Source organism: Ornithorhynchus anatinus, chromosome 9 (genome assembly GCF_004115215.2).
Source record: "Ornithorhynchus anatinus isolate Pmale09 chromosome 9, mOrnAna1.pri.v4, whole genome shotgun sequence".
In the NCBI taxonomy this organism is placed as follows: Eukaryota; Metazoa; Chordata; class Mammalia; order Monotremata; family Ornithorhynchidae; genus Ornithorhynchus; species Ornithorhynchus anatinus.
Genome location: NC_041736.1, coordinates 57717738 through 57743469, shown reverse-complemented (window position 1 = coordinate 57743469; position 25732 = coordinate 57717738). Strand labels below are relative to the sequence as shown.

General features: G+C 47.9%; 1 protein-coding gene across 3 annotated transcripts in view; it reads left to right on the top strand.

Moving 5' to 3' along the window:
- SPTBN1 (spectrin beta, non-erythrocytic 1) overlaps positions 1-25732 on the top strand; it is a 195927-nt gene that overhangs the window by 55750 nt on the left and 114445 nt on the right. The window contains exon 1 of one of the 3 annotated variants that reach the window (XM_029071831.2): positions 20614-20737. The exons of 1 other annotated variant lie outside the window; for it this stretch is intronic. In XM_029071831.2, coding sequence (XP_028927664.1) covers positions 20629-20737 — 109 coding nt within the window. In that variant the 5' untranslated portion in view covers positions 20614-20628. Of the gene's footprint in view, positions 1-20613; positions 20738-25732 lie in introns of those variants that run through there. One more of the 3 variants, XM_029071832.2, reaches the window with a different exon arrangement.

Genomic DNA, 25732 nt, shown 5'->3' with positions numbered 1-25732 from the left:
AGCCCAGATGGTATACAGTACTGCAGGCAGCAGACGTGTCAGCCTGTTGGTGGACAGGTTTTGCGTGTGTGAGATAATACTTGTGGTATTTGTTAAGCACTTACTTTGTGCCAGGCACTGTGCTACGCACTGGGTTGGGTTCAAGCAAAGCAGATCCCACGCAGGGTTCACAGTCTCAAACCCCGTTTTCCAGGTGAGGTCACTGAGGCCCAGGGAAGGGAAGTGATGTCATTCATTCATTCAATTGTATCTATTGATTGCTTACTTTGTGCAGAGCACTGTATTAAGCACTTGGAAAGTACAATTCAGCAACAAAGAGGGACAGTCACTGCCCACAACGGGCTCACAGTCTAAAATCAGGGAAACACACATAAAAACAAGTAGACTGTCATCAATAGCATCAATATAAATAAAAAGAATTATAGATATATATATATATATACACATCAAAACAAGTAAACAGGCATTAATATAAATAGAATTATAGCTGTGTACCTATATAATAATGATGTGTGCCAAGCACTGTTCTAAGCACTGGGGGAGATACAAGGTAATCAGGTGGTCCCATGCGGGGCTCACAGTCTTAATCCCCATTTTACAGAGGAGATAACTGAGGCACAGAGAAGTTAAGTGATTTGCTCAAAGTCATACAGCTGACAAGTGGCGGAGCCGAGATTAGAACACACAACCTCTGACTCCCAATCTTGGGCTCTTTCCACTAAATCCCGCTGCTTCTCTAACATGTATGTACAATATATACATACATATACAACATATGTATATATATATACGACTTGCCCAAGGTCACACAGCAGACAGTGGCAGAGCCGGGATTAGAGCGCTGTCCATTAGGTCATGGGGTGTTTGTGTGTGTGTGCATGTGCGTGTTTGTGTTTGTGCACAAACATGCCAACACATTGTCGGGCAAGTGTGGGATGTGCATGGTGTAGTTGGAACTGTCAGTCCCAAATAATCATAATATTATTTTGATTTTTGTTAAGTACTTACTGTGGGCCAAGTACTGTTCCAAGTGCTGGGCTACATACAAGACACAGTTCCTGTCCCAAATGGGGCCCACAGGTAGAACAGGGATTGAATCTTTATTTTTACAGAGGAGGAGCCTGAGGCACAGCATAGTTAAGAGACTTGCCCAAGGTCACAGAGGGAGCAAGTGGTGGAGCTGGGCTCCGAACCCGGCCCCCTGGCTCCCAGACCCCTCGCTCTTTCCGTCAGGAAACTTTCCTTCCCATATCGGCACATGACTTGGGCCTAGGGGTCAGAAGACCTGGGTTTTAATCTTGGGCAAGTCACTTAAATTCCCTGCGTTTCGGCTTCCTCAACTGCAAAATGAGGGTTCAATACCCATTCTCCCTCCTACCTAAGCTATAAGCCTCATGTGGGACAGGGACTCTGACCAACCTGATGAACTTGATATCTACCTCAGCATTTAGAACAGTGCTTGACACATAGGAAGCGCTTAACAAATACCACAATAATAATAATAATTGGCTTTTACAGCCAAACCCACAGTCCATTGGTGATCTTCTCTCCCAGAGGCATCCGTCATTGGGCAGGGATTGGCTCTGTTGCCGAAATGTACATTCCAAGCGTTTAGTACAGTGCTCTGCACATAGTAAGCGCTCAATAAATGCTGTTGAATGAATGAATGAAAGAAAGCTGTAAGTAAGTGAATCGATGACCATTAAAATCATGCTCCCTGGAGACGTGCTTGCGTCTTTCTACTGCTTACCTTCCCAAGTGCTTAGTACGGTGCTTGGCATTCAGTAGGTGCTCAATAACTGCCACTGATTGATTAAGGGCCCTCCCTTGACTGGAAGAGCCTGGAGCGTTGTGGGCACATTATCCTACCTTCCAAAGCCCTTTTCCCTTCCATCCGTCATAAGCTTAAGGCAGGTGTCCCTCCCCTCACCCTTCACAAGATCACCTCCTTTGAAGTGAGGGGGAAATCTCCGGCCTGGTGTGGAATGTGTGACTTGGGTGTGAGGCCTGCCTCTTCAAGATCCAGTCTCACTTGAAATTCCTTCTGGAGCTTTGCTGTTCCAGACCCCTTGAAGCCAGGCCAGGCAGAACCGCGGCAGAGGGTGGTTCTGTCTCAGAGGGAGATACGAAAGCCCCGCCGTGTTCTTCACCGAGATCATTGACTTCTGAGAATTTTCCAGTCAGTGTTTTGTCTCTGTGTATTGGGTGGGAGGGTGGGGAGGGGCTCTTTCCCTCCTGTCCATTTTCAGGTAGTGAAAAAAGCACACATTTAGTCTCAGCTTTGGGGCCCCACATAATAATAATAATAATAATAATAACAACAATGTTGGTATTTGTTAAGCATTTACTATGTGCCGAGCACTGTTCTAAGTGCTGGGGTAGATACAGGGTAATTAGATTGTCCCACATGAGGCTCACAGTCTTCATCCCCATTTTACAGATGAGGTAACTGAGACATCGAGAAAAGAGCCTGGGCTTCGGAGTCAGAGGTCATGAGTTCGACTCCCGGCTCTGCCACTTGTCAGCTGCGTGACTGTGGGCAAGTCACTTCACTTCTCTGTGCCTCAGTTCCCGCATCTGTAAAATGGGGATTAAAAGTGTGTGAGCCCCACGGGGGACTACCTGATTATCCTGTATCTCCCCCAGCGCTTAGAATAGTGCTCGGCACCTAGTAAGCGCTTAACAAATACCAACATTATTATTGACTTGCTCAAAGTCACACAGCTGACTGGTGGCGAAGCCGGGAATAGAACCCGTGACCTCTGACTCCTAAACCTGTGCTCTTTGCACTGAGCCACGCTGCTTCTACTTGTCAAAAGTTTACTAAGGGCCAAACACTGTTCTAAGCACTGAGGAATGATACAAGTTAGTCAGATTGGACATAGTCCCACATGGGGCTCTCACTCTTATCCCCCTTTTACAGATGAGGTAACTGAGGCCCAGTGAAGTGACTCCCCCAAGGTCACACAGCAGACCAGTGGCATAGCCGGAATTAGAACCCATGACCTTCTGACTCCCGGTCCTAGGCTCTGTCCACTAGCCCATGCTGCTTCACATCTCCCGCCTCCCCCCACGGGCCTCGCCAGCCTTCCTTGTCAGAAGTTCTGTCCATCTGCTCCCAGGGCACCCTAAAACCTGCATGTTGCAATCCTGCCTTCTGGGAAACGCTTGGCTTCCTAGGAAAAGATTTTTTGAGATTTGGGGTGTTGTTGGTAAGTGATAAAGCAAGCCAGCACCAACTGGATCGGACACCCTTCAAACAAGGAGATCAAGAGGCCGGTGCTACCCGCCACCATAAACCAGATAGAACTTTCAACCCTGAGCTCCAGAGGTGGAGCCTGCTGGAACCGGCTGGATTCCTCAGAGCCTCCAGTCTTCAAACTCACCGGGGCACGGAGAGGTTTTTGCATCTTAAGGAGGGTAAACTGAGGCACGGAGCGGTTCAACCCAGATACTAGGGCAACTGAGACTCTGAACTCATCTAGAAACCTAACTATTTACTCAACACAAATGTTTGAATGACCTTTGGGCTTGCCGCGGCTAGAAGGAGGCGGGGAGGTAGCGGCGAACAATATTATACATTGTACGTTTGCCAAAGCAGGTGGCAGGTTTGCGATTGTAAATAGGGCATTGTCGGCTTAGAACATTGGAGACTTTGTGTTTAGAAATAGTCTGATGGCTATGCTGTATCGTCCTGGGTAATTCGGTCAGTTGGGGAAGCCCGGGCTCTGAGCATTTGCGAGGAAAGAGCTCTCCATTGCTTCCTGGTGGGGCTCGGCTTCATAATGCTTAGCACGTATGAAACAAATAATGATAATAATTTGATGTTTGTTAAGCACTTACAATGTGGCGAGCACTGTTCTGAGCTCTGAGGGAGATACAAGCAAAGCTGAGTTGGACTCAGTCCCTGTCCCACATGGGGCTCACAGTCTTAATCCCCATTTTGCAGATGAAGGAACTGAGGCACAGAGAGGTGAGGTGACTTGCCCAGAATCACACAGCAGACAAGTGTGGAGCTGAGATTAGAACCCAGGTCCTTCTGATTCCCGTGCCCGTGCTCGATCCACTAGGCCGCACTGCTTATAATAGCAATTGCTATTGTTATTATTGTTAATAGTTGCTTTTTATGGTATTAGTTAAGCACTTACTATGTGTCAAGGACTGTTCTAAGCATTTGGGAGAGTACAGTACAACAGGATTAGCAGGCACGGTCCCTGCCCATCACAAGCTTACAGTCTAGAATGGGAGACGGACATTAATATAAATAATAATAATAATGTTGGTATTTGTTAAGCACTTACTCTGTGCAGAGCACTGTTCTAAACTCTGGGGTATATAGGGTAATCAGGTTGTCCCCCATGAGGCTCACAGTCTTAATCCCCATTTTACAGATGAGGTAACTGAGGCACAGAGAAGTTAAGTACATACTACATAATAATATAATGATAGAAATAAATAATATTGAGAATCAGTGTGGCCTAATGGGTAGACATGCGTCTGGGAGTCCAAAGGACTTGGGTTTTAATCCCGGCTCTGCCACTTGCCTGCTGTATGACCTTGGGCAAGTCACTTCACCTCTCTACGCCTCATTATCTCATCTGTAAAATGGGGATTAAGACTGTGAGCCCCATGTGTGACAAGGACTGTGCCCAGCCTGATTACCTTGTATCTTCCCCAGCGCTTGGTACAGTGCCTGGCACATAGTAAGCGCTTACCACATACTATAAAAAAAGAATAATTGATAATATATCATTTAAAGATATGTACGTAAGTACTGTGGGATTGCGGGTGGGGCGAATAATAGCCAGCTCCTTAGAACCAGGGGCCGGGACAGGGAGGAGAGGGGCAATGTCCCTCCAGAGTACCACGTTATGCCTGACCTCAAGCACACGCACATGAACGTTTTTTCCAACATGACTTCCCACCGCCACCGGACCAACGCACGGAGTCAAAGAACATTCCCCAACCCTGCCCTCTCATTACGACCGAGGAGCCCGGGCATGGGAGTCAAAGCCCGTGGGTTCTAATCCTGGCTCTGCCGCTTACCTGCTGCGTGACCTCAGAAAAGTCGCTTAACTCCTCTGAGCCTCAGTTCCATTCATTCAGTCATATTTATTGAGCACTTACCATGTGCAGAGCACTGTACTAAGCACTTGGGAGAGTAATAATAATGATTATGGTATTTGTTAAGCGCGTACTATGGGATAGATACAAGGTAATCAGGTTGTCCCACATGGGCCTCACAGTCTTAATCCCCATTTTAAGGATGAGATAACTGAGGCACAGAGAAGTTAAGTGGCTTGCCCAAGGTCACACATTCGACAAGTGGTGGAGCCGGGATTAGAACCCACGTCCTCTGACCCCCATGTCCGTACTCTTTCCACTAAGCCACGCTGTTTAGAACAATAAAGCAGACACATTCCCTGCCCACCAGGAGCTTACAGTCTAGAGGATTTCCCTCATCTGAAAAATGGGGATTCAATACCTGTTCTCCCTTCTACTTAGAATGGGAGCCCCATTATCTCTTATCTACCCCAGCCACTTAGTACAGGGCTTGGCGCCTAGTAAGTACTTTAGAAACAGCACAATTATCATCATTATTACTTCTACTTAAAAATAGTGACCTGGTCCCACCTGATTGTCTTGTACCTACCCCAGCACTCCCAGCACATAATAAATACCCCAATCATTGTGGAAACATGCGTCCTGGCAGAGCTGAGTGTACACTCAGAGCTAGAAAGGAAAGACGCTTTGTTTTGTTCCCAAGTGCCTCTTTACATTACTTTCTCTCCCTCCACCCCCCAAATGACATAAAGCAACCTACTGTATTTTGACCCTCAAGAAGCGCAAGTTGGCGTGAGAGATTTTCTCTCAAAGATGGCCGCGGGAGCGAAAACGCTGAAGCGAAGGCCCATTCTCCTACTACTCTAATGCCAGCTCTGCCACTTATCTGCAGGGTGACCTTGGGCAAGTCACTTAACTTCTCTGTGCCTCAGTTCCCTCATCTGCAAAATGAGGATTCAATACCTGGTCTCCCTCCTATTTAGACTTTGAGCCAGCCCCGTGTGGGACCCGACGATCTGTCCAGATGATCCGTTTAGACTGTGAGCCCGTCACTGGGCAAGGATTGTCTCTATCTGTTGCCGAATTATACATTCCAAGCGGTTAGTACAGTGCTCTGCACATAGTAAGCGTTCAATAAATACTATTGAATGAATGAATGAATGATCTTGTGTCAACCCCACCGCTTAGTACATAGGAAGCAGCATGGCCTAGTGGATAGAGCCCGGACGGGGAATCAGAAGGTCATGGTTTCTAATCCTGGCTCTGTCACTTGTTTGCTGTGTGACCTTGGCAAGTCACTTCACTTCTCTGGGCCTCAGTTACCTCATCAGTGAAATGGGGATTGAGACCGTGAGTCCCATCGGGACAGGGACTGTGTCCAAACCGATTTGCTTGTTGTATCCTTCCAGTGCTTAGTACAGTGCCTGGCACATAAGCGCTTAACAAATACCGCAATTATTATTATTACAGTGCTTGGCACATAGTAAGCACTTAACAAATACCACAGTTTTATTACTCTAGTCGCACGCTAATAATAATAACAATAATAATACAATATAATAAACAATTCTAACATTTATAAACAATATAACAATACTTATATTATTTATAAATAATATAATAATAATATATCATTTAAACCGGGCAAATCCAGATTACATCAAGTATCCGCACTGGCGGAGGGAATTTGCACTTACCTGAGAGTAGACAGCGAGCTCTCTTTTCCTTCCCTCCCCCACAAGACCACTCCTTCCCACTCCCACCGTGGTGACTTTTAGAGACAGGTATTTGGCAGTGCTAGGGACTTGACATTCCTCAGGTTGTTGTATCCCCTGCGCTTGGAGAAATACGCTTGCCAAGAATATCTCCACCAGCTTGCTCTCCCGGCTCCGATAAGATCAAGGCTCGCCTCTGAAATTCGAAACAAAAAAGAAGTTTTCCCTCGAAAAACATGCACAGGGATGTCTTAGACTCGGGGGAAATTTAATCCACCCTCCCAGCTTCTGTCCTCAACCCTGGCGAAGTCGAGCTCCTGACACATCGTCAAAATAAACACGCAATTTGTCAAAAAACATTTAAGGGAGGAAAGCTGTAAATAATGTAGAAGCATTCAAGACCACAGTGAGAAGTGGCCAGCCGAGGGGAAGGACAGGGCCATGATTCACTCGATACTAAAATGAAACATAATACCAACGGGGGCCGAATTAGCAGGTGTACTTCTTTCATTTGCCTTTCATCAGCTGAAATCTTTTAAGGCCGCTGAAAGAAGGCTTGCGGTTTGCGCGCGGGTGAGTTGGTGTGTTCTTGAAGTCTCTGACTTTGGCAGACCCGCTCTGCTCACAGCACAGTGCTCTGCACAAGTAAGCGCTCGGCAAATACAATCGATCGATGATTGAGGGGCGCTTTGAAGAGAAATAAATAGTCTGTTCCAGGGCCTTATTCTTTGGCCCCCTTCTGTTTGTGGAACTGAGCTGACGGGCACCCTGAGTTGTCCCTTGGGTGTTGTGGGAGCGCACATGTTTGGAGGCTGAGGGGTTCCCAAGAAGGAGCACAATTCAGGGGCTCATCTTTGAGAAGGGACTGGTCTCGGAGAAGTGGTGTGGCCTGGGAGTCAGAAGAACCTGATGTAGGCCCACTGTAGGACCTGATTATCTTGTCTCTATCCCAGCACTTAATAAATATAGCATATAGTAAGCTCATAACAATTACTGTACCAAGTTCTGGGGTGGATAGAAGATCATCTTGATTACTTGTTTTGATGTCTGTCTCCCCCGTTCTAGATTGTGAGCCTGTTCTGGGCAGGGATTGTATCTATTTGGTGCTGAATTGTACTTTCCAGGCACTTAGTACAGTGCTCTGCACACAGTAAGCACCCAATAAATTCGATTGAATTGAATTGTTTTGATGTCTGTCTCCCCCCTTCTAAACTGTGAGCCTGTTCTGGGCAGGGATTGTATCTATTTGGTGCTGAATTGTACTTTCCAAGCACTTAGTACAGTGCTCTGCACACAGTAAGCACCCAATAAATTCGATTGAATTGGATTGTTTTGATGTCTGTCTCCCCCCTTCTAAACTGTGAGCCTGTTCTGGGCAGGGATTGTATCTATTTGGTGCTGAATTGTACTTTCCAAGCACTTAGTACAGTGCTCTGTACACAGTAAGGGCTCAATAAATACGATTGAATTAATTGAATGCATTACTATTAAAATGCCATTTTACTAAGCACACCTGGAATCATCATTGCACTACTCTCCCCTGCTAGGCTGTAAGCTCACTGTGTCTGGTTATTGTTATAGCGTATTCTCCCAAGCGCTTATTACAGTGCTCTGCACACAGTAAGTGCTCAATAAATCCGATCGAATGAATAGTCTCAGGGAGGGATCTTTCCTGCATTCTAGAGTGCAAACCTAAGAAGTAATAATCACCATCGTCACGATGATATTTGTTAAGCCCTTTCTGTATGCCAAGAACTGGGGAAGGTACAATATCAGAGCAGGCACAACCCAAAGAAATTTGGCCCTATTTGAGGCAAATAGGAACCAAAAGTTCTTCTCACTCAATCCGGTCCTCAGGCTGAGAGAGACATTTGTCCTCTGTTTCCCAGCTGCCTCCCACATCTACTCTCCTCACGTTAGAGCTGGTTTCATCCCATCATTTCAGGCAGGGGGAAAGGGGAAACCTGCGACAACCTGAGGATATTCTACACCTCAGAGTTGTTGGAAGCCAAAATAAACAGCCCTGAGCTTGCTGCTAAAATAGATTTAGTACTAAGAAGGGTTTTGAATCTGACGTGGCAAGGAGATTTGCCAGTTCGATTTGCAAATTGAAGAGAAGTGGAGGTAACCAATTTAGCGGTTGTGTTGCCCGGATCTGGCTCTTTTTCTTGGTTTTTTTGTTTCTGATTTATTGTTTTTATGGTATTTGTTATGTGCTTACTATGTTCCCACCACTGTTAAGCGCTGGAGTAGATATAAGCTAATCAGGTTGGACACAGTCCATATCCCAAGTGGGACTCACAGTTTTAACCCTTATTTTACAGATGAGGGAACTGAGGCACAGAGAAGCAGAGAGAAGCGGACTAAGCCCCACCTTTGGTCATCTCCCCATCCCTTCTGCCTCACCCTGATGGTATTTGTTAAGTGCTTACTATGTGCCAAGCACTCTTCTAAGCTCTGGGGTAGATACAAGATTATCAGGTTGTCCCATAAGGGGCTCACAGCCTTAGTCCTCATTTTACAGATGAGGCAACTGAGGCACTGAGAAGTTGTGACTTGCCTAAAGTCACACAGCTGACAAGTGGTGGAGCCAGGATTAGAAGCCACGACCTCTGACTCCGAAGCCCAGGCTCTTTCCACTAAGCCATACTACTCTCCCAAGCTCTTAGTACAGTGCTCTGCACACAGTAAGCGCTCAGTAAATATGACTGATTGGAGGAATGAATGAATGACTTGCCCAAGGAGACACAGCAGACAAGTGGCAGAGTCGGGATTAGAACCCAGGTCCTTCTGACTCCCAGGCTCAGACTCTATCCATTAGGCCGCACTGCTTCTCCGTAGGATTTGTTAAAATCCTTCCCAATAAGACTGAGGCAGTGTTGCTTTCCAGTGACAGGAAAAGCGTAGGGATAAAAATCTCCTTTTCTGCACTTTTACTCAGAGCCCCAAACAAGATAAACATGCCCCCTGTCCCTTAAAAAGGAGAATAGTCCAAAATGAACTGTAAATAAAAAGGGACTATTTACTCAAGCCAGGGAAATATTTCACTCAGGGAGAGGCATGCCATGGTATGCCTCGTTCTTGGGTGGGGGAGATATGGACTTTGAAATGAAACAGGGAGGCGGATCTTGGTAATCTGCAGAGAAAAATGAATCTTTCTTTGAAAGAGAAATACGTGGGAACCTATCTCTTGTTTGCTTTAGCCTAAGGTTAGGAAGAAACTTTCTGCTTCTTATCTGTTTGATCTTAATTGGAAAGGGAAAAGGTAATTTGTGGGCCTGACAACCACCAGAGAAATACATTTTGAGAATTCAGGGAGAATTTACGACCTGTAATCAGGGCACCTAGTGAAAGAGGGGGAAGAAGGGGGCTATTGTGGTGGAGGTGTTCCCTTCCGGGGATGGGGTTGGTTATTTATACAGCCAGACCAACGGGCAAGCAGTTAAATGGGTGGTAGCCACCCTTTGTTCTGGGCAAAGGAAGAATAAACCTCAAGTCACCCTTTGGCCTGACCGACAGGAATAGAGTCACCACCTCATGTTTTAAATTTAGAAGGCCCAAACTCCAAAGGAACCTCGAAGTTGTGACGATGGACCTCTCAAATGGAAATTTCTTGTTGGCAGAGAACTTGTCACCCAACTCTGTTATATTGCACTCTCCCAAGCATGTAGGACAGTGCTCTGCACACCTTAAATGCTCAGTAAATACCACTGATTTATTGGACGTCTCGGGTTACAGGCGAAACCATGTGGCAGAAGAACCTTTGCCTTGCGTCAATCCAGGATCTCCTCTGGGTTGGGCAGCAGGTAAGGGCTATTTTTCCTGAAGTTGGGCCTGGTTTAAGCTCCTTCAGTCAATCAACGGTGTTTATTGAGCACTTACTATGTGCAGAGCATCGGACTAAGCCCTTAGGACAGTACTAGGGGAACGTCTCTACCATCTCTCTTATATTTTACTAGCCCAAGTGCTTATTACAGTGCCGGGCACATAGTAATAATGATGATGATGATATTTAAGTACTTACTATGTGCCAAGCGCTATTCTAAGCACTGGAGTAGATACAGGGTAATCAGGTTGTCCCACATGGGACTCGCAGTCTTCATCCCCATTTTACAGATGAGGTAACTGAGGCACAAAGAAATGAAGTGGCTTGCCCAAGGTTTAGAACCCATATCCTCTGACTCCCAGTGAGTTCTTTTCATTAAGCCACACTGCTTCCAGTAAGTGCTCAGTAAATACAATTGATCGATTGGTGCTCTCCAGCTTGGATCACGTCACAAAGGACCAAGAGAGCCCAGCGCTGGCATACACTCTGATTTCTAACCTGAAGTGTGGTGTGAAAATTAGGAAATATAGAAAGTTTGGAATTAATCAATTGTACTTATTGAGTGCTTACTATGTGCAAGGTACTGTACTAAATGCTTGGAAGAGTACAATATAACAGACACATTCGCTGCCCACAACAAGTTTATAGTCTAGAGGGGAAATATATCGAGACCCTTTCTCCCCTCACAAAACTAAAGCGAGTACTTCAGTCCATATTTTTATATTCTGTTACTTCCCCTAGACGGAGTTGACTCTCCATGGGGGTGGGCGATTGGGAATGAATTATGTAGGGGATGCCGCCCGCTGAGAACGATTCCAAAGGGAGCGCAGGGAGAGCAGACTGGGGCTATCCTATTCCCGGATCACCTGTCAGCAAGAAACTCCTGCATCTCCCTGGAGAGCTCCTGGGCAGGAAGCCGGGAGAATCCAACGTCGGTTGAGAAGCATCGTGGCCTGGTGGATAGAGCAGGGGCCTGGACGTCAGAGGGACCTGGGTTCTGGTCCCAGCTCTGCCACTTGTCTGCTGGGTGACCTGGAGCGAGTCACTTCACTTCTCTGGGCCTCTGTTCCCTCATCTGTAAAATGGGGATTTAAGACTGTGAGCCCCATGTGGAATGTGGACTGTGTCCAATCTGATTACTTTGCATCTACCCCAGCACTTAGAACAGTGCCTGGCACAAAGTAAGCACGTAATGTAAAAAATCTTTAAACTCTGTTGCTTCCCCCTACATGTAATGTATTTTAGTGTCTGTCTCTCCCACTAGCTTGAAAACTCCTTGAGGGCAGGGGACATATCTACGAATGGTTCCATACACTCCCAGCTGTTTAGTACAGTGCTCTGTACAGAGTAAGGGCTCAATAAGCATCCTCAGTTAATGAGCACAGGAAGGAAAGAGGCTGTTAATTATCTTTGGGCTTTCATTCACCCCCTATGGCACAAATAGTAGCCCCATCAGGTTTTTTATTTTTTATATAGTATTTGTTAAGCACTTACTATGTGCCAGGCATGTTCTAAGTGCTGGGGTAGATGCAAGATAATCAGGTTGGACACAATCCCTGTCCCACCTGGGGTTCATCATCTTAATCCCCATTTTCCAGATGAGGTAACTGAGGCCCAGAAAAGTGAAGTGATGCAATGGAGAAGTGGCGGAGCTTGGATTAGAAGCCAGGCCCTTCTGACTCCCAGGCCCGTGTTCTATCCACTAGGTCACACTGCTTCTCAGCGACACCGTCTTTAAGACCGTTCTGGCTACTAATGTTGGGGGCGATCCCGGTGGGGGCCTAGCACACTGCCATCCACTGAGGGAAATGGGGGAGGGTGGAAACTGCCGTTCGTCTGAGATCCGCCCCGAGAAATCTTTCCCCGTGTACGGTTTCCCCAGTGCTTGACCCTTAGCAACAGGAAAGGTCCGCCACACACGATATCACCCTGCTTCCTCCATTCTCCACCGTCCCTTTCTCCCTCCCTCCTTTCCTCCCTCCCGTTCTCCCCCCATTCTTCCCAAGACATGTTTGAACTAGTTGCTCAAGCAGACGTTTCCAACTGCTGCAGCTAGGCCCGCTCCCACCCTGGGTCAAAGGAGACGGCGGTGACTCACCGGGCTCGGCCAGCCGACATCCCTCCTGACCCTGGGGCCTGAGCTCTCGGCCTTTGCTCCGGCTCCAACCGGTCGGTCCTCCCTCCTGCCATTTCGGAGGGGAGATGGGGCGAAGCGGAAACTCCTCCCCGCCTCCCACGGTCCGTGCCCGCTCTGGGCCCCCGGGTCGGTCCGTGGATACTGTGTTTGTGGGATGCCGGGGGTGTCGAGTGCCCACCTCGCTAGGCTGGAACAAATGCCAGCTCCTAGAGGGTGTGGACTGTGCCCACTCCCTAAGGGAGAAGCAGCGTGGCCTAGTGAATCGAGCACAGGCCTGGGAGTGAGAAAATCAAGGGTTCTAATTCCGACTCCACCGCTCATCGGCTGGGTGACCTTGGGCAAGGCGCTTCACTTCTCTGGACCTCAGTACCCTCATCTGTAATATGAGGATTGAGACTGTGAGCCCCAAGCGGGACAGGGATGGTGTCCAACCCGATTTGCTTGTATCCATCCCAGCACTTAGTACAGTGCCTGGCACACTGTAAGCACTTAACAAATACCACAATTATTATTATTATCAAGTGCTTGGTCCCGAGTCCGGAATCGGTGGACTCGGATAGGCCTGAGCTGCGCCCTGGGTTGGTTCCTTCGTCGTGGGTGACGGGGAGGCTTTGGACCAAAGGATTCCACAATCCAAACCCCCTCCCCCCCAACACTGCCTAACCCTTGACCTTCAGACCACCCACTGCTCAGCCCATTGGCAGACAAGGACAATGGTGGGCTCCCACAAGGCTCGGGGCAGTTTAAGGAGCAGGGAGGTCAGGTATTGAATGCCCGTTTTAACAACCAAGACCCAGAGAAATTAAATGACTCAGCCAAGGTCACACAGCAGGCAAGTCAGCGATGTCAGGTAGGCTCTAGTGAGGACACTTGGGACAATGGGGAACGGAGAAGGCAGGGATGGGGCCGGGGGAGAGGGAAGGAGCAGATTGGAAACTAGGATTTGGCCGAAGGTGCGTTTAATTGTTCCATTCAATCGTATTTATTGAGCGCTTACTGTGTGCAGAGCACTGTACTAAGCTCTTGGGAAGTACAATTCAGCAACAAATAGAGACAGTCTCTGCTCACTACGGGCTCACAGTCTATTTGAATCTTTTATTCCTGGTTTGCGGCCACTGCCTTTTCCCAACTGAAAAGCTCTTTGCCTCCGGCTTGGTTTGGGTGTAAATCCTCTTGTATCGCAGTGTTTTGTCTATCCCATCCCCTTAATCTAATTGATTTGGTTTCTGTCTCCTTGGGGGTAGGGATCAAGTCTTTTAACTCTATCAAACTCTCCCCAGGTGCAGATTGCAAATTGCTGGGGGTCAGTAAAAATTTCTCTTCCGGGTACCGTACTTCCAAAGTACCTCTTTCAGTACAGTGCACCAACTGGGCGTTCAATAAATGCCACTACTGCTTACTCTACACCGAATAGGTGCTCTCGATTAATATTATTGATCGACTGGTTAATTGGCCACCCTCTGCTAGATTCTTTTAGTTTCACTAATGTTAAAAGTGTTACTAGTGGATAGAGCACAGGCCTTGGAGTCAGAAGGTCATGGGTTCTAGTCACTGCTTCGCCACTTGTCTGCTGGGTGACCTTAGATAAGTTACTTCACTTCTCTGGGCCTCAGTTCCCTCATCTATAAAACGGGGATCGAAAGTTTGAGCCCCTCGTGGACTGATTTGCTTGGGTCCAACCCCAGCTCTTAGTACAGTGCCTGTACAAATGTAAACCCTTAACAAATGCCATAATTATCATTTAACTTCAGTAAAGGAGCACCCAAGAGTTTACCCTTTTACTGTGCTTTGACATTGGAAAAGCCTTTGGAATACAAGAATAAAAATTCTTGGGAATACGTGGGAATCTTATCAACCCTTCATTGACCTCTCATATTTATGATTTTTTATTTATACCCAGCCTCTGCACTTGTTTAGACAGACACAGTTGATTGAGCATTCCATTTTATTTATTCTGATTCCTTTATAAATGTTTTTTCTCTCCCCTGTTAGAGTGTAAACTCTTTGTGGCCAGAAAATGAGTCTTGTACTTTGGTTGTTCTGTTCAAGTGATTAGTACAAGTACATTGCATTCAGGAGGTGCTCAATAAATCTCATTATTGTTATTACTACACATTATGGGCCATTTTCCTCCTTGAAAAATCACATTCCCAGCCAAATAAAGTCATTTAGCATCTACTGGGGGAGACAGGCAGAGACAAATTGTTTACACACGAGAGAAGGGTAGACACCATAGATATAAACAAAAGTAAGCAAAAAGGAAAGAAGTAAATGAAGTAAATAAACCAAGATATTCACATAAAGTGCTAAGAGAGGCTGATGGGGATGACATGGCCGAAGGGGTGGAGATCAATCAATCAGTGGTATTTACTGAGAGCTTATTTTGTGCACAGCACTGTGCAAAGGGCTTGGGAGTGTACAATAGAGTTGGTAGACATGATCCTTGCCCTCAAGAAGCTTACAATCTAGTGATTAGTCAGGGATGCCTTTGAATGTGGATTGGTATTACTCTTGTCAGTGTTGAAGACCGTGATGGCCAATTCCAGAGCTGCTGCGGCTAGGGAAGCAGCATCTTGTAGTAGATAGAGCCCAGACCTGGGAGTCCAGCGCTTAGAACAGTGCTTGGCACATAGTAAGTATTTAACAAATGCCATGATTGTTATTGTCAGAAGGTCATGGGTTCTAATCCTGACTCCGCCGCTTGTCTGCTGTGTGATCTTGGGCAGGTCACGTTGCTTGTCTGGGCCTCAGTTATCTCATCTGGAAAATGGGGATGGAGACTGTGAGCCCCACGTGGGACAGGGACTGTGTCCAATTAGATTAGCTTTCATTCACCCCGGTGCCTAGTGTAGTGCCTACAGCTCCACCACTTGTCAGCTGTGTGACTTTGGGCCAGTCACTTAACTTCTCTGTGCCTCAGTTACCTCATCTGTACAATGGGGATCAAGACTGTGAGCCCCATGTGGGACAACCTAATCACCTTGTATCCCCCCAGCGCTTAGAACAGTGTTTTGCACATAGTAAGTGCTTAAAAAATACCATCATTCTTATAGTACGTGCTTAAGGAAGGCCATCATCATCATTATTTTTATTATTGTTACAAACTGGCTAAAGGTCCAGGTTACGAAGGCCATTTCCAGAGGTTTCAGCTTCCTAGCAAGCCCAGGAGCATTGGGTTTAGGAATTAGTTCTAAGACAAATAAGTGTTTCCCAGCATTCAGGCCGTTGCTTATCGGGATTACACATTAGGCAGTCGTTTGAATTACAAGTGCTTTAAGGGGCAGGTGTAAGCTTGTCATGAGGTAGTGATGCCCAATACTAGGTAACCCTGAATTTCCAGTAAAATGAGATCTTTGGAGAAGCAAAATGGCCCTTGACTGTGCTCCAGGACTCCAAAATAATGTAGCCCAATCTCAAAACGTCAATCACAAATTTAGAGAGCGAGAAAGAGGAGAGAATGAATCGAGCTTCCCTTTCTTACCATGACACTTTTCGATTGAAAAACGTTCCTCTAAAGATGTCAGAATGCATAAGCACTGTCTCAGAAACTCTGACTGTGTTTTTTTTAATCTCTGTTATTGCCCAAATCCCAGGATTTTATAGTTGGAAAGAGAAATGGAGGGCAGAATTCTAGGAATTCCTGGATGTCTGTGATTCGGCGTGGCCAAGCGGATGTGAGGGTCACCAGCCAGACCAGGGCTTCCGAAGAAGCAGCCGTGGAAAAGAGCGAGTGGCTGGATTTATTGGGAAGGTTTCTCCGGGCCCAGAGTCCTACCACCCGCTTTCCCAGTCGGGACCACCCAGCTCAGCAAGCCCTGCTGCAGAGTCTGCATTTCTAAGTAATCTTTGGGGTCAGGAAGAGTCAGTCTGTCAGTCAGTTGTATTTATTGAGCGCTTACTGTGTGCAGAGCACTGTACTAAGCATGTGGGAGAGTACAGCATGGCCTAGTGACAAGAGCACGGGCTTGGGAGTCAGAGGACGTGGGTTCTCATCGCGTCTCTGCCACTTTTCTGCAGTGGGACCTTGGGCAAGTCACTTTACTTCTCTGTGCCTTCACTTCTCTGGGCCTTAGTTACCTCATCTGTAAAATGGGGATTAAGACTGCGAACCCCGCATGGGACAGAGACTGTGTCCAACCTGATTACTTTGTATCTACCCTAGTGCTTAGAACAGTGTTTGGCATATAGTAAGTGCTTAACAGATGTGATTGTTATTACATTCCCTGCCCACAATGAATTTATAGTCAGAGCCCAGATACTGACCAGGTGCTGCCTGAAAATGGCCCCGTGAATCCCAGCTCTGCCCCTTGTCAGCCGTGTGACTGTGGGCAAGTCACTTCTCTGTGCCTCAGTTGCCTCATCTGTAAAATGGGGATGAAGACTGAGAGCCTCATGTGGGACAACCTGACTACCCTGTGTCTACCCCAGTGCTTAGAACAGTGCTGTGCACATAGTAAGCGCTTAACAAATACCAACATTATTATTATTATTATTTAACAATAATGATAAATTTAAAAAATGATACTCTGACTGTAAGCTCCTTGTGGACAGGGAATATGTTCACCAGTCTGTTGTACTCTTCCAAGCACCTTAGTACAGGGTTCTGCACCCCGGAAGCACTCAGTAAATGCCATTAATGGATTGATTGTGGTATTTGTTAAAGCATCACGTAACAAGGCCAGGAATAGATATAAGACAATTTATTTGGGCTCATAGGCCAGCAGAGGGAGAGCTCATTTTGGGCAGAGATTGTCACTGTTTACTATTGTAGTGTAATAATAATAATAATAATAATAATAATGTTGGTATTTGTTAAGCGCTTACTATGTACAGAGCACTGTTCTAAGCGCTGGGGTAGATACAGGGTAATCAAATTGTCCCACGTGAGGCTCACAGTCCTAATCCCCATTTTACAGATGAGGTAACTGAGGCCCAGAGAAGTTAAATGACTTCCCCACAGCCACAGACAGGTGGCAGAGCTGGGATTCGAACCCATGACCTCTGACTCCCAAGCCCGGGCTCTTTCCACTGAGCCACACTGCTTCCCCAAGTGTACTTTCCCAAGCGCTTAGTACAGTGCTCTATACACAGTAAACGTTTAATAAGTATGATTGAATGAAGGAAGAAATGAATCCCCATTTTTCCAATGGAGAAACTGAGGCCCAGGGATGTTACCTGACTTGCCCAAGGTCTCAGCAGGCAAGTGGTGGAGCTGGAATTAGAACCCAGGGCTCCTGCCTCCCAGTCCTTTGATCTGATCCGCTAGGCCAACCCTACCAGGTTCCTCCCCTCCCCGCCAACCCCGACTGTTCTTGAAGCCAATCGAAGGAAAGTGCTCTCCTTTTCATGTGATAGTAATCGGACACTTTTCCGTTACGTGAGGCTCCCGACAAAAGGTTGTAATTCCACCGGTGGGGGGAGGGAAGGGACCCCCCCCAAAACCTCCCATCCTGGGCCTAGGTGTAGGCTCCCCGAGGCTCCGGACCGTGGCCAGACGGGATCCCGCACCTCCCCAGGATGGGGTCGGATGGGGATGGCTGCAGGGAGGCAGGGTAATACTAATTACGATATTTGTTAATAATAATAATAATATTGGTATTTGTTAAGCGCTTACTATGTGCCGAGCACTGTTCTAAGCGCTGGGGTATTCACAGGGGAATCAGGTTGTCCCACGTGGGGCTCCCAGTCTTAATCCCCATTTTACACATGAGGTCACTGAGGCACAGAGAAGTGAAGTGACTTGCCCACAGTCCCACGGCTGACAAGTGGCGGATCCGGGATTCGAACCCATGACCTCTGACTCCAAAGCCCGTGCTCTTTCCACTGAGCCATGCCGCTTCTCCATAGTTAAGCGCTTACTATGTGCCAGGCACTGTACTAAGCGCTGGGGTAGACTGGGAGCCCGTCGATGGGCGGGGATTGTGTCTGTCTGTTGCCGAATTGTCCGTTCCAAGTGCTTAGTACAGTGCTCTGCGCATAGTAAGCACTCAATAAATACTGCTGAATGAATGAATACGAGAAATAGCTTGGCTTAGTGGAAAGAGCACAGGCTTGGGTGTGGATGTAGATTCTAATGCTGCCTCCGCCAATTGTCTGCTATGTGACCTTGGGCAAACCACTTCAGTGCTTTGCACATAGTAAGCGCTTAACAAGTGCCATCATCATCATCTTTATTATTATGTATATATCTGTATGTGTATATGTATGTATGTATACATACATCTGTAATTTATTTATCAACTCATTTATATTAATGCCTGTCTACCCCTCTAGACTGTGAGCTCGTTGTTGGGCAGGAGTGTGTCTGCTGCTACAGGGTGCCCTCCCAGGCGCTTAGTACAGTGCTTTGCACACAGTAAACGCTCAAAAAATACGAATGAAATGAAATGAATGAATGAGTGAATGAATGAGAACGAACGAATGAGTGAATGAATGAGAGTGAATGAATGAATGAAAGAATGAACGAATAATAATGTTGGTATTTGTTAAGCGCTTCCTATGTGCAGAGCACTGTTCTAAGCGCTGGGGGAGATCCAGGGTCATCAGGTTGTCCCACGTGAGGCTCCCAGTCTTCATCCCCATTTTACAGTTGAGGTCACTGAGGCCCAGAGAAGTGAAGTGACTTGCCCACAGTCACACAGCTGACAAGTGGCAGAGTTGGGATTCGAACCCAGGACCTCTGACTCCCAAGCCCGGGCTCTTTCCACTGAGCCACACTGCTTCTCTGAGGGAGTGAATGAATGAAAGAGTGACTGAATGAATGAACAAACGAATGAACGACTGAATGAATGAACAAACAAATGAATGAAAGAATGAATGAGTGAATGAATGAAAGAACGAATGAGTGAATGATTGAAAGAACGAATGAATGAATGAAAGAACGAATGAATGAGTGAATGAAAGAACGAACGAATGAGTGAAGGAGTGAAGGAACGGAAGAATGAATGAATGAATGAACGAAGGAATGAGCGAAGGAACGAATATGAATGAATGAATGAAAGAACGAACGGATGAGTGAATGAATGAAAGAATGAGTGAATGAATGAATGAAAGAACGAACGAATAAGTGAAGGAACGAAAGAATGAATGAACGAATGAATGAGCGAAGGAATGAATGAGAATGAATGAATGAAAGAATGAACGAACGAGTGAATGAATGAAAGAATGAATGAATGAAAGAACGAATGAATGAGTGAATGAAGGAACGAACGAGTGAATGAATGAAAGAACGAATGAGAATGAATGAAAGAACGAATGAGCGAATGAATGAATGAAAGAACGAACGAATGAATGAAAGAATGAGTGAATGAAAGAACGAACGAATGAGTGAATGAAGGAACGAATGAGTGAATGAATGAAAGAACGAATGAGAATGAACGAATGAAAGAACGAACGAATGAATGAAAGAACGAATGAGCGAATGAAAGAACGAATGAATGAATGAACGAAAGGACGAACGAATGAGTGAATGAATGAATGAGTGAATGAATGAATGAAGGGCCAGTGGGGAGGGGCGGAGGACGGAGCGCGCTCTATGCTAATGAGTGACGTCACGGACGGCCCCCGCCCCCTTCCCGGAGGGGGGGGGGGTGGGTGTCCCTGATTGACGGGCGTCCCGGGAGGGGGCGGAGCGAGGGGGCGGGGCCTGCTCGAGGGGCGGGGCGGGCCGCGGGCTCCGATTGGCGGGCGGGCCGCGGCGCGGGCTCCGATTGGCGGGCGGGGCGGGCGGGGGGCGGGTCCCGGGTTGATGGACGGGGAGGGGGGCGGGGCCCCGGCGCGCGCGCCGCGGGGAGGCTGCGGAGCGGCGATCGGGGCGCCGCCGCTGGTCGCATGGAGCCCGGCCGGTCCCGGGGCTGTCGCTCGGCGCCGCTCGCCGCCCCCCGGTGATGGAATTACAGCGGACGGCCGGCACGGCCGCACCCCCGTCCCCCGCCTACACCGGGCAGGTGCCTTACAATTACAACCAGCTGGAGGGGAGGTTCAAGCAGCTGCAAGGTAAACCCGCCGCCGGGGGGGAGGGTGCACGTTTCTAGGGGGCTGCATTTCTACCTTCCGAGCGCTCAGTACAGCGCCCCGCGAGCGCTCGGTACATAGGAGCGGAGGAATGAATGCACCCTCAGCTCGCCCCGGGACCGTCCGTGCAGGCCCCGGGAGCTGCCACGAGTTTGGAGTATTGTCCCCTCCCAAGCGCTCAGTACAGTGCTCTGCACTCAATGCACACTCTCCGCCGAATCGGCTGGGACTTCTTTTTCCTCCCCCCGCCCCGCTCCTAGACCTCTCGGGTGGCCCACCCTGGGCCTCCTCCCCGGAATGGTCTTTCCGCCAGGCCCGTGAACCCGTTGAGGGCAGGGAAGGAGTCTCCCGAGCGCTTAGCACAGTGCCCTCCGCCTAGTGAGCGCTCAGTTCATTGCATCGGTGGCTCGATTTTGCTCTCCTTTTTTTTTTGCAACCCCCTAAAAAGCGAAGGCCCAAGACGCTCAGGTCCTGGCAGGTAGCTAGTGTTTGTGTGCATGCATAGCTCTCCGTCCCTCCCCAGTCCTCCAGAAATAGAAAAAAAGGCGGAATTGGCGTGCAGGTGGATGAGTTGGTCTCCAAACCAACATGTCCCCTGGACCTCACACTCCTCGCACCCCACTTTTGCAGCCTTTTAAGGTGTGGGGCTCGACCCTCCCAGACCCAGTCATGTAGAACAATGGCAAAGGGGGAGGAGGGAGTGGTCTTTTTGTTCCAAACCCCTCTGCAAATTACAGTTTTGACTCCGGTGCTTAATCCAGGCATTGTGCAAAGGGAGAGGAAGGGGATCCAGCCCCTCCCCGAACTAAACGTTCGGATCCGGGCTGCAATTCATCCCCAAAGCCTGCTGTTTTCATTCAGCTAGGCGTTGGGTTCCTGGGTGGCCTGTGGGTTCTGGATAATCCACCGTCCAAGGAAAGGCGTCGATCATCATAATAATAATGATGATATTTCTTAAGCGCTTACTATGTGCCAAACCCTGGAGTAGATACAGGGACATTAGGTTGTCCCCCTTGGGGCTCACAGGCTTCATCCCCAGTTTCCAGATGAGGGAACTGAGGCCCAGAGAAATGAAGTGACTTGCCCAAAGTCAGGCAGCTGACAAGCAGCAGAGCCGGGATTAGAACCCACGACCTCTGACTCCCAAACCCGGGCTCTTTCCACCGAGCCACGCCGCTTCATCGTATCTTGTTTGTCTTCGCGTTGAATCAGGGGCGGCGGAAGAGGTTGAAACCGAATAATAATAATGATGGTATTTGTTAAGTGCTTACTGTGGGCAAAGCACTGTTCTAAGCGCTGGGGGATACAAGGTGATCAGGTTGTCCCACGTGAGGCTCACAGTCTTCATCCCCATTTACAGATGAGGGAACTGAGGCCCAGAGAAGTGAAGCGACTTGCCCAAAGTCACACAGCTGACAAGTGGCAGAGCCAGGATTAGAACCCACGACCTCTGATGCCCAAGTCCCTGTGGAAATGTGTGCCGTGGGGAAGGGCCTGCTGGTGTTCAAAGACCTGGACCTGTGCTAAATTTTCTCTTCCTTTGGCGGGGACACAGTGTTGTAGGGACAAGGCAGGCTCCTGGGCCGCAGGCTTGTAAACAGATGGGGATGCAAAGCCCAGAACAACTTCTTCCCTTGGCAAATCTCCAGAATCAATAAATCAAAGAGTCCCAGAGGCCAAGAACCATGCTAAATCTGCCTCCAGGTACCTGTTGTACTTGAGGGCCTCGATCGAGGCCCCGCCACTTGGCTGCTGGATGACCTTGGGCAAGTCACTTAACTTGCCTGTGCCCGTTACCTCATCTAAATATTGGGATTTAAGACCCCGTACCCCATGTGGGGACACGGACTGTCTCCAACCCCATTGACTTGTATCTGTCTCAGCGCTTAGTACGGTGCCCGCGTGGTAAGCGCTTAGTAAATACCATTGAAAAGGTAAGGGTGGTTGGTGTCCTGATGGGGGGAATCAGGAGCGGGAAGGACCCTTAGGGTTGGCAGGATGTTCGTGGTGGGAGGAAAAGGGGAGGAAGAAGGATGGTTTCTTCATTGGTGTTTATTTCTTTTGAATGGTGGACGTGAGCAACGCTCGGTGAGATGGAATTTTAGGTAGATCGGGGAGAAGCAGCTTGGCCTAGTTCTAACCCTGGTTCCACCACTTGCCCGTGTGGGGTCCTGGGCAAGTCACTTCTGGACCTCAGTTCAATTCAATCGTATTTACTGAGCGCTTACTGTGTGCAAAGCACTGTACCAAGCGCTTGGGAGGGTACAGTGCATCTTTAAATTAGGGATTAAGTGCTGGTTCTCCCTCCGTTTTAGACTATGAGCCCCATTGATTGGGTTGTTTCTACCCCAGCGTTTAGCCCAGTGTCTGGCTATAGTAGGTGCAAAACACACCCCACAACTATAATTTTCATTATCCCCTGGTCACCCATGGCGTAGGTGACTCATGAATGTCGTTTTGGGCAGGAAATGTGTCTGTTTAATGTCGTATTGTACTCTCCCAAAGTGTACAGTGCTCTGCACACAGTAAGCTATTAATAAAAATGATGGATTGACTGGGTAGAGCTGACCGAACCCCAAAGATCCCTTTCACCCATTTTCCGGGCCCGGGAACCAGTCTGTTGTATTTTAGGCGGCCTGCTGAATTTGAGTGCGTGGGGGGGGGGGGTGGTTAATAAAAATGATACTTGTTAAGCGCTTATTATGTGTCTCATCTGTAAAATGGGGATTAAAACTGTGAGCCCCACGTGGGACAACCTGATTGCCTTGTATTCCCCCGGCGTTTAGAACAGTGCTTTGCACATAGTAAGCGCTTAACAAATAGCACCATTTTTTATGTGTCAAGCCCTGTTCTAAGCGCTGGGGTAGATGCAAGCTAATCAGGTTGGACACAGTCCCTGCCCCATGGGGCTCACAATCTTAATCCCCATTTTACAGGTGAGGGAACTGAGGTCCAGAGAAGTGAAGTGACTTGCCCAGGGTCACCCAGCAGGCGGAGCCGAGATTAGAACCCAGGTCCTTCTGACTCCCAGACCCATGCTCTATCCACTAGGCCACGCTGCTTGGAGGAAGTTTCCTCTTCCCGGGTGTGTCCGGTGGCCCTCACGGAGGTGTCCCTGCATCCTAATTTTCCTGCAGATTCACGGCCGGCCTCCCATCTGGTCCAGCAGTCGCGGGCAGGGTTCGACGGGACATCTGTTTCTGACATAGGGGCGCCTCCGGCCGGGCTAGGACCGCCGTGGCCGCCCCATCCATCACCATAAACCGGAGCAGCAGTTCTCCCCAATTCGCCTCCATGGCCTCCGAAGAAAGCCCGGTGCAAAACCAGGGAGGGAAAAATCCAAGGAGGTGGAAGGAGGACCAGGGCCTCAGCTCACCCCCAACAAAAGGCCATTTATACTCCCCGTGGAGGAGTCAGAAAAGAAAAAAAAATACTGCTGTCAGTAAAGGGTGGGGCTCAAGGACAGGAAATGTGTAGAATTGTTCCCCACAAAATGGATGCAAAAGTTAGGGTCCCCGAGATTCTGAGGGGTCCCTCCATGAATTCTGAAGCGCCCGCCAACAGCGAAACTTCACCTTCTGTGGGGCATTTGAAATTGTGCTCTTTGGCCCCCAATTGAGCGCCGAGATAAGTTTCTTGTTTCTAAATATTGTGGTTTCTCTGCCCTGGGAGTTGCACAAGTTTAGTGCTAGAGTTTCCCTAGCAGAGAGCCACCCATGTTGAGGAACTAGGAGGAATAGTTTTTTGCACGAATTTGTAGAATTTGTATCCAAGCGCAGTTTGTCGTAAGAGTCCACAAAGGTGTTTGCTGATCATGGCGCCCAGTGGGACTCCTTGGTTTCTACTCAATTTGTCCCACTTGAAAACACTTGGGTGTGTTTAAAGTATTCTTTGAAATACCTTTTGTTTTGACCTTGGCAGCTTTTCGCAACCGATCAGGGTAAACCATCGGTAATAAGGGGTGCTAATTTGCTGTTTTAAATACGCAAATGCAGAGTGATTCTATCCTTCCCCTCCCGGAAACCACCTTTTCATTTAGGAAAGCTCAGTGGAGCAGGCTTGGATATATCTAACTTGTGCTGGATTCCAGCTCATGTGGATGGGTGGCCACAGTGAAATCTACTCTGAGCCTTTTCTAGGCCAAGAGCTTCTGGGCCTTTGAAGTTACTTGTTGAACCTTGCAAAGTGAATTATTTATGCAGAGCTGACTTGATGTGTGCTCAATCAGTCAATCAAAAGTAATTATTGAGCACCTACTGTGTTAGTCGTTATTTATTGAGCACTTACTGTGTGCAGAGCACTGTATTATCCTTGGGAGAGTACAGTATAACAGACATATTCCATGCCCACAACGAGCTTACAGTCTGTTCTGTAGGCAGAATGTGGCTTGAAAAGCTGCACTACAATTCGAAGATCCTGATCCCTGCCTGCAAAGAACTTACAGTCTAGGAGGGGAAACAAACATAAGAATATTTACCTGCTGAAGAGATAGGAAAAATGTGTGTATTAGAGTAAGTGCTTAGAGTAGGGTTTGTATGTAGAATTGTACAAAAGTGCTTTGTACAGTGCTCTGCACATAGAAAGAGTTCATTAAATACCGTTGATTGATTGGTATGGATGGGTGTGGGTGAAGAAATGATGGTAGTCGGGGGAATTGACCTAGGAAGGAAGTAACAACTGAAGAAAGCCTTCCGGTGAAGATATTATTTCAGAAGGGCTCAAAAATTTGAATCACTACCATTAGCAGTTTTGAGAGTATTCAGGGCTGGGGAACATGTGGGGAAGCGTTGGGGTTTAATTCTCCACTAAGCTGTAAGATACTGAACATCAGGGCTCATGTTGGAAAGAGCCCGGGCTTGGGTGTCAGAGGTAGTGGGTTCTAATTCCGGCCCCCCACTTATCAGCTGTGCGACCTTGGGTAAGTCACTTAACTTCTCAGTGCCTCAGTTAACCTCATCTGTAAAAATGAGGATTAAG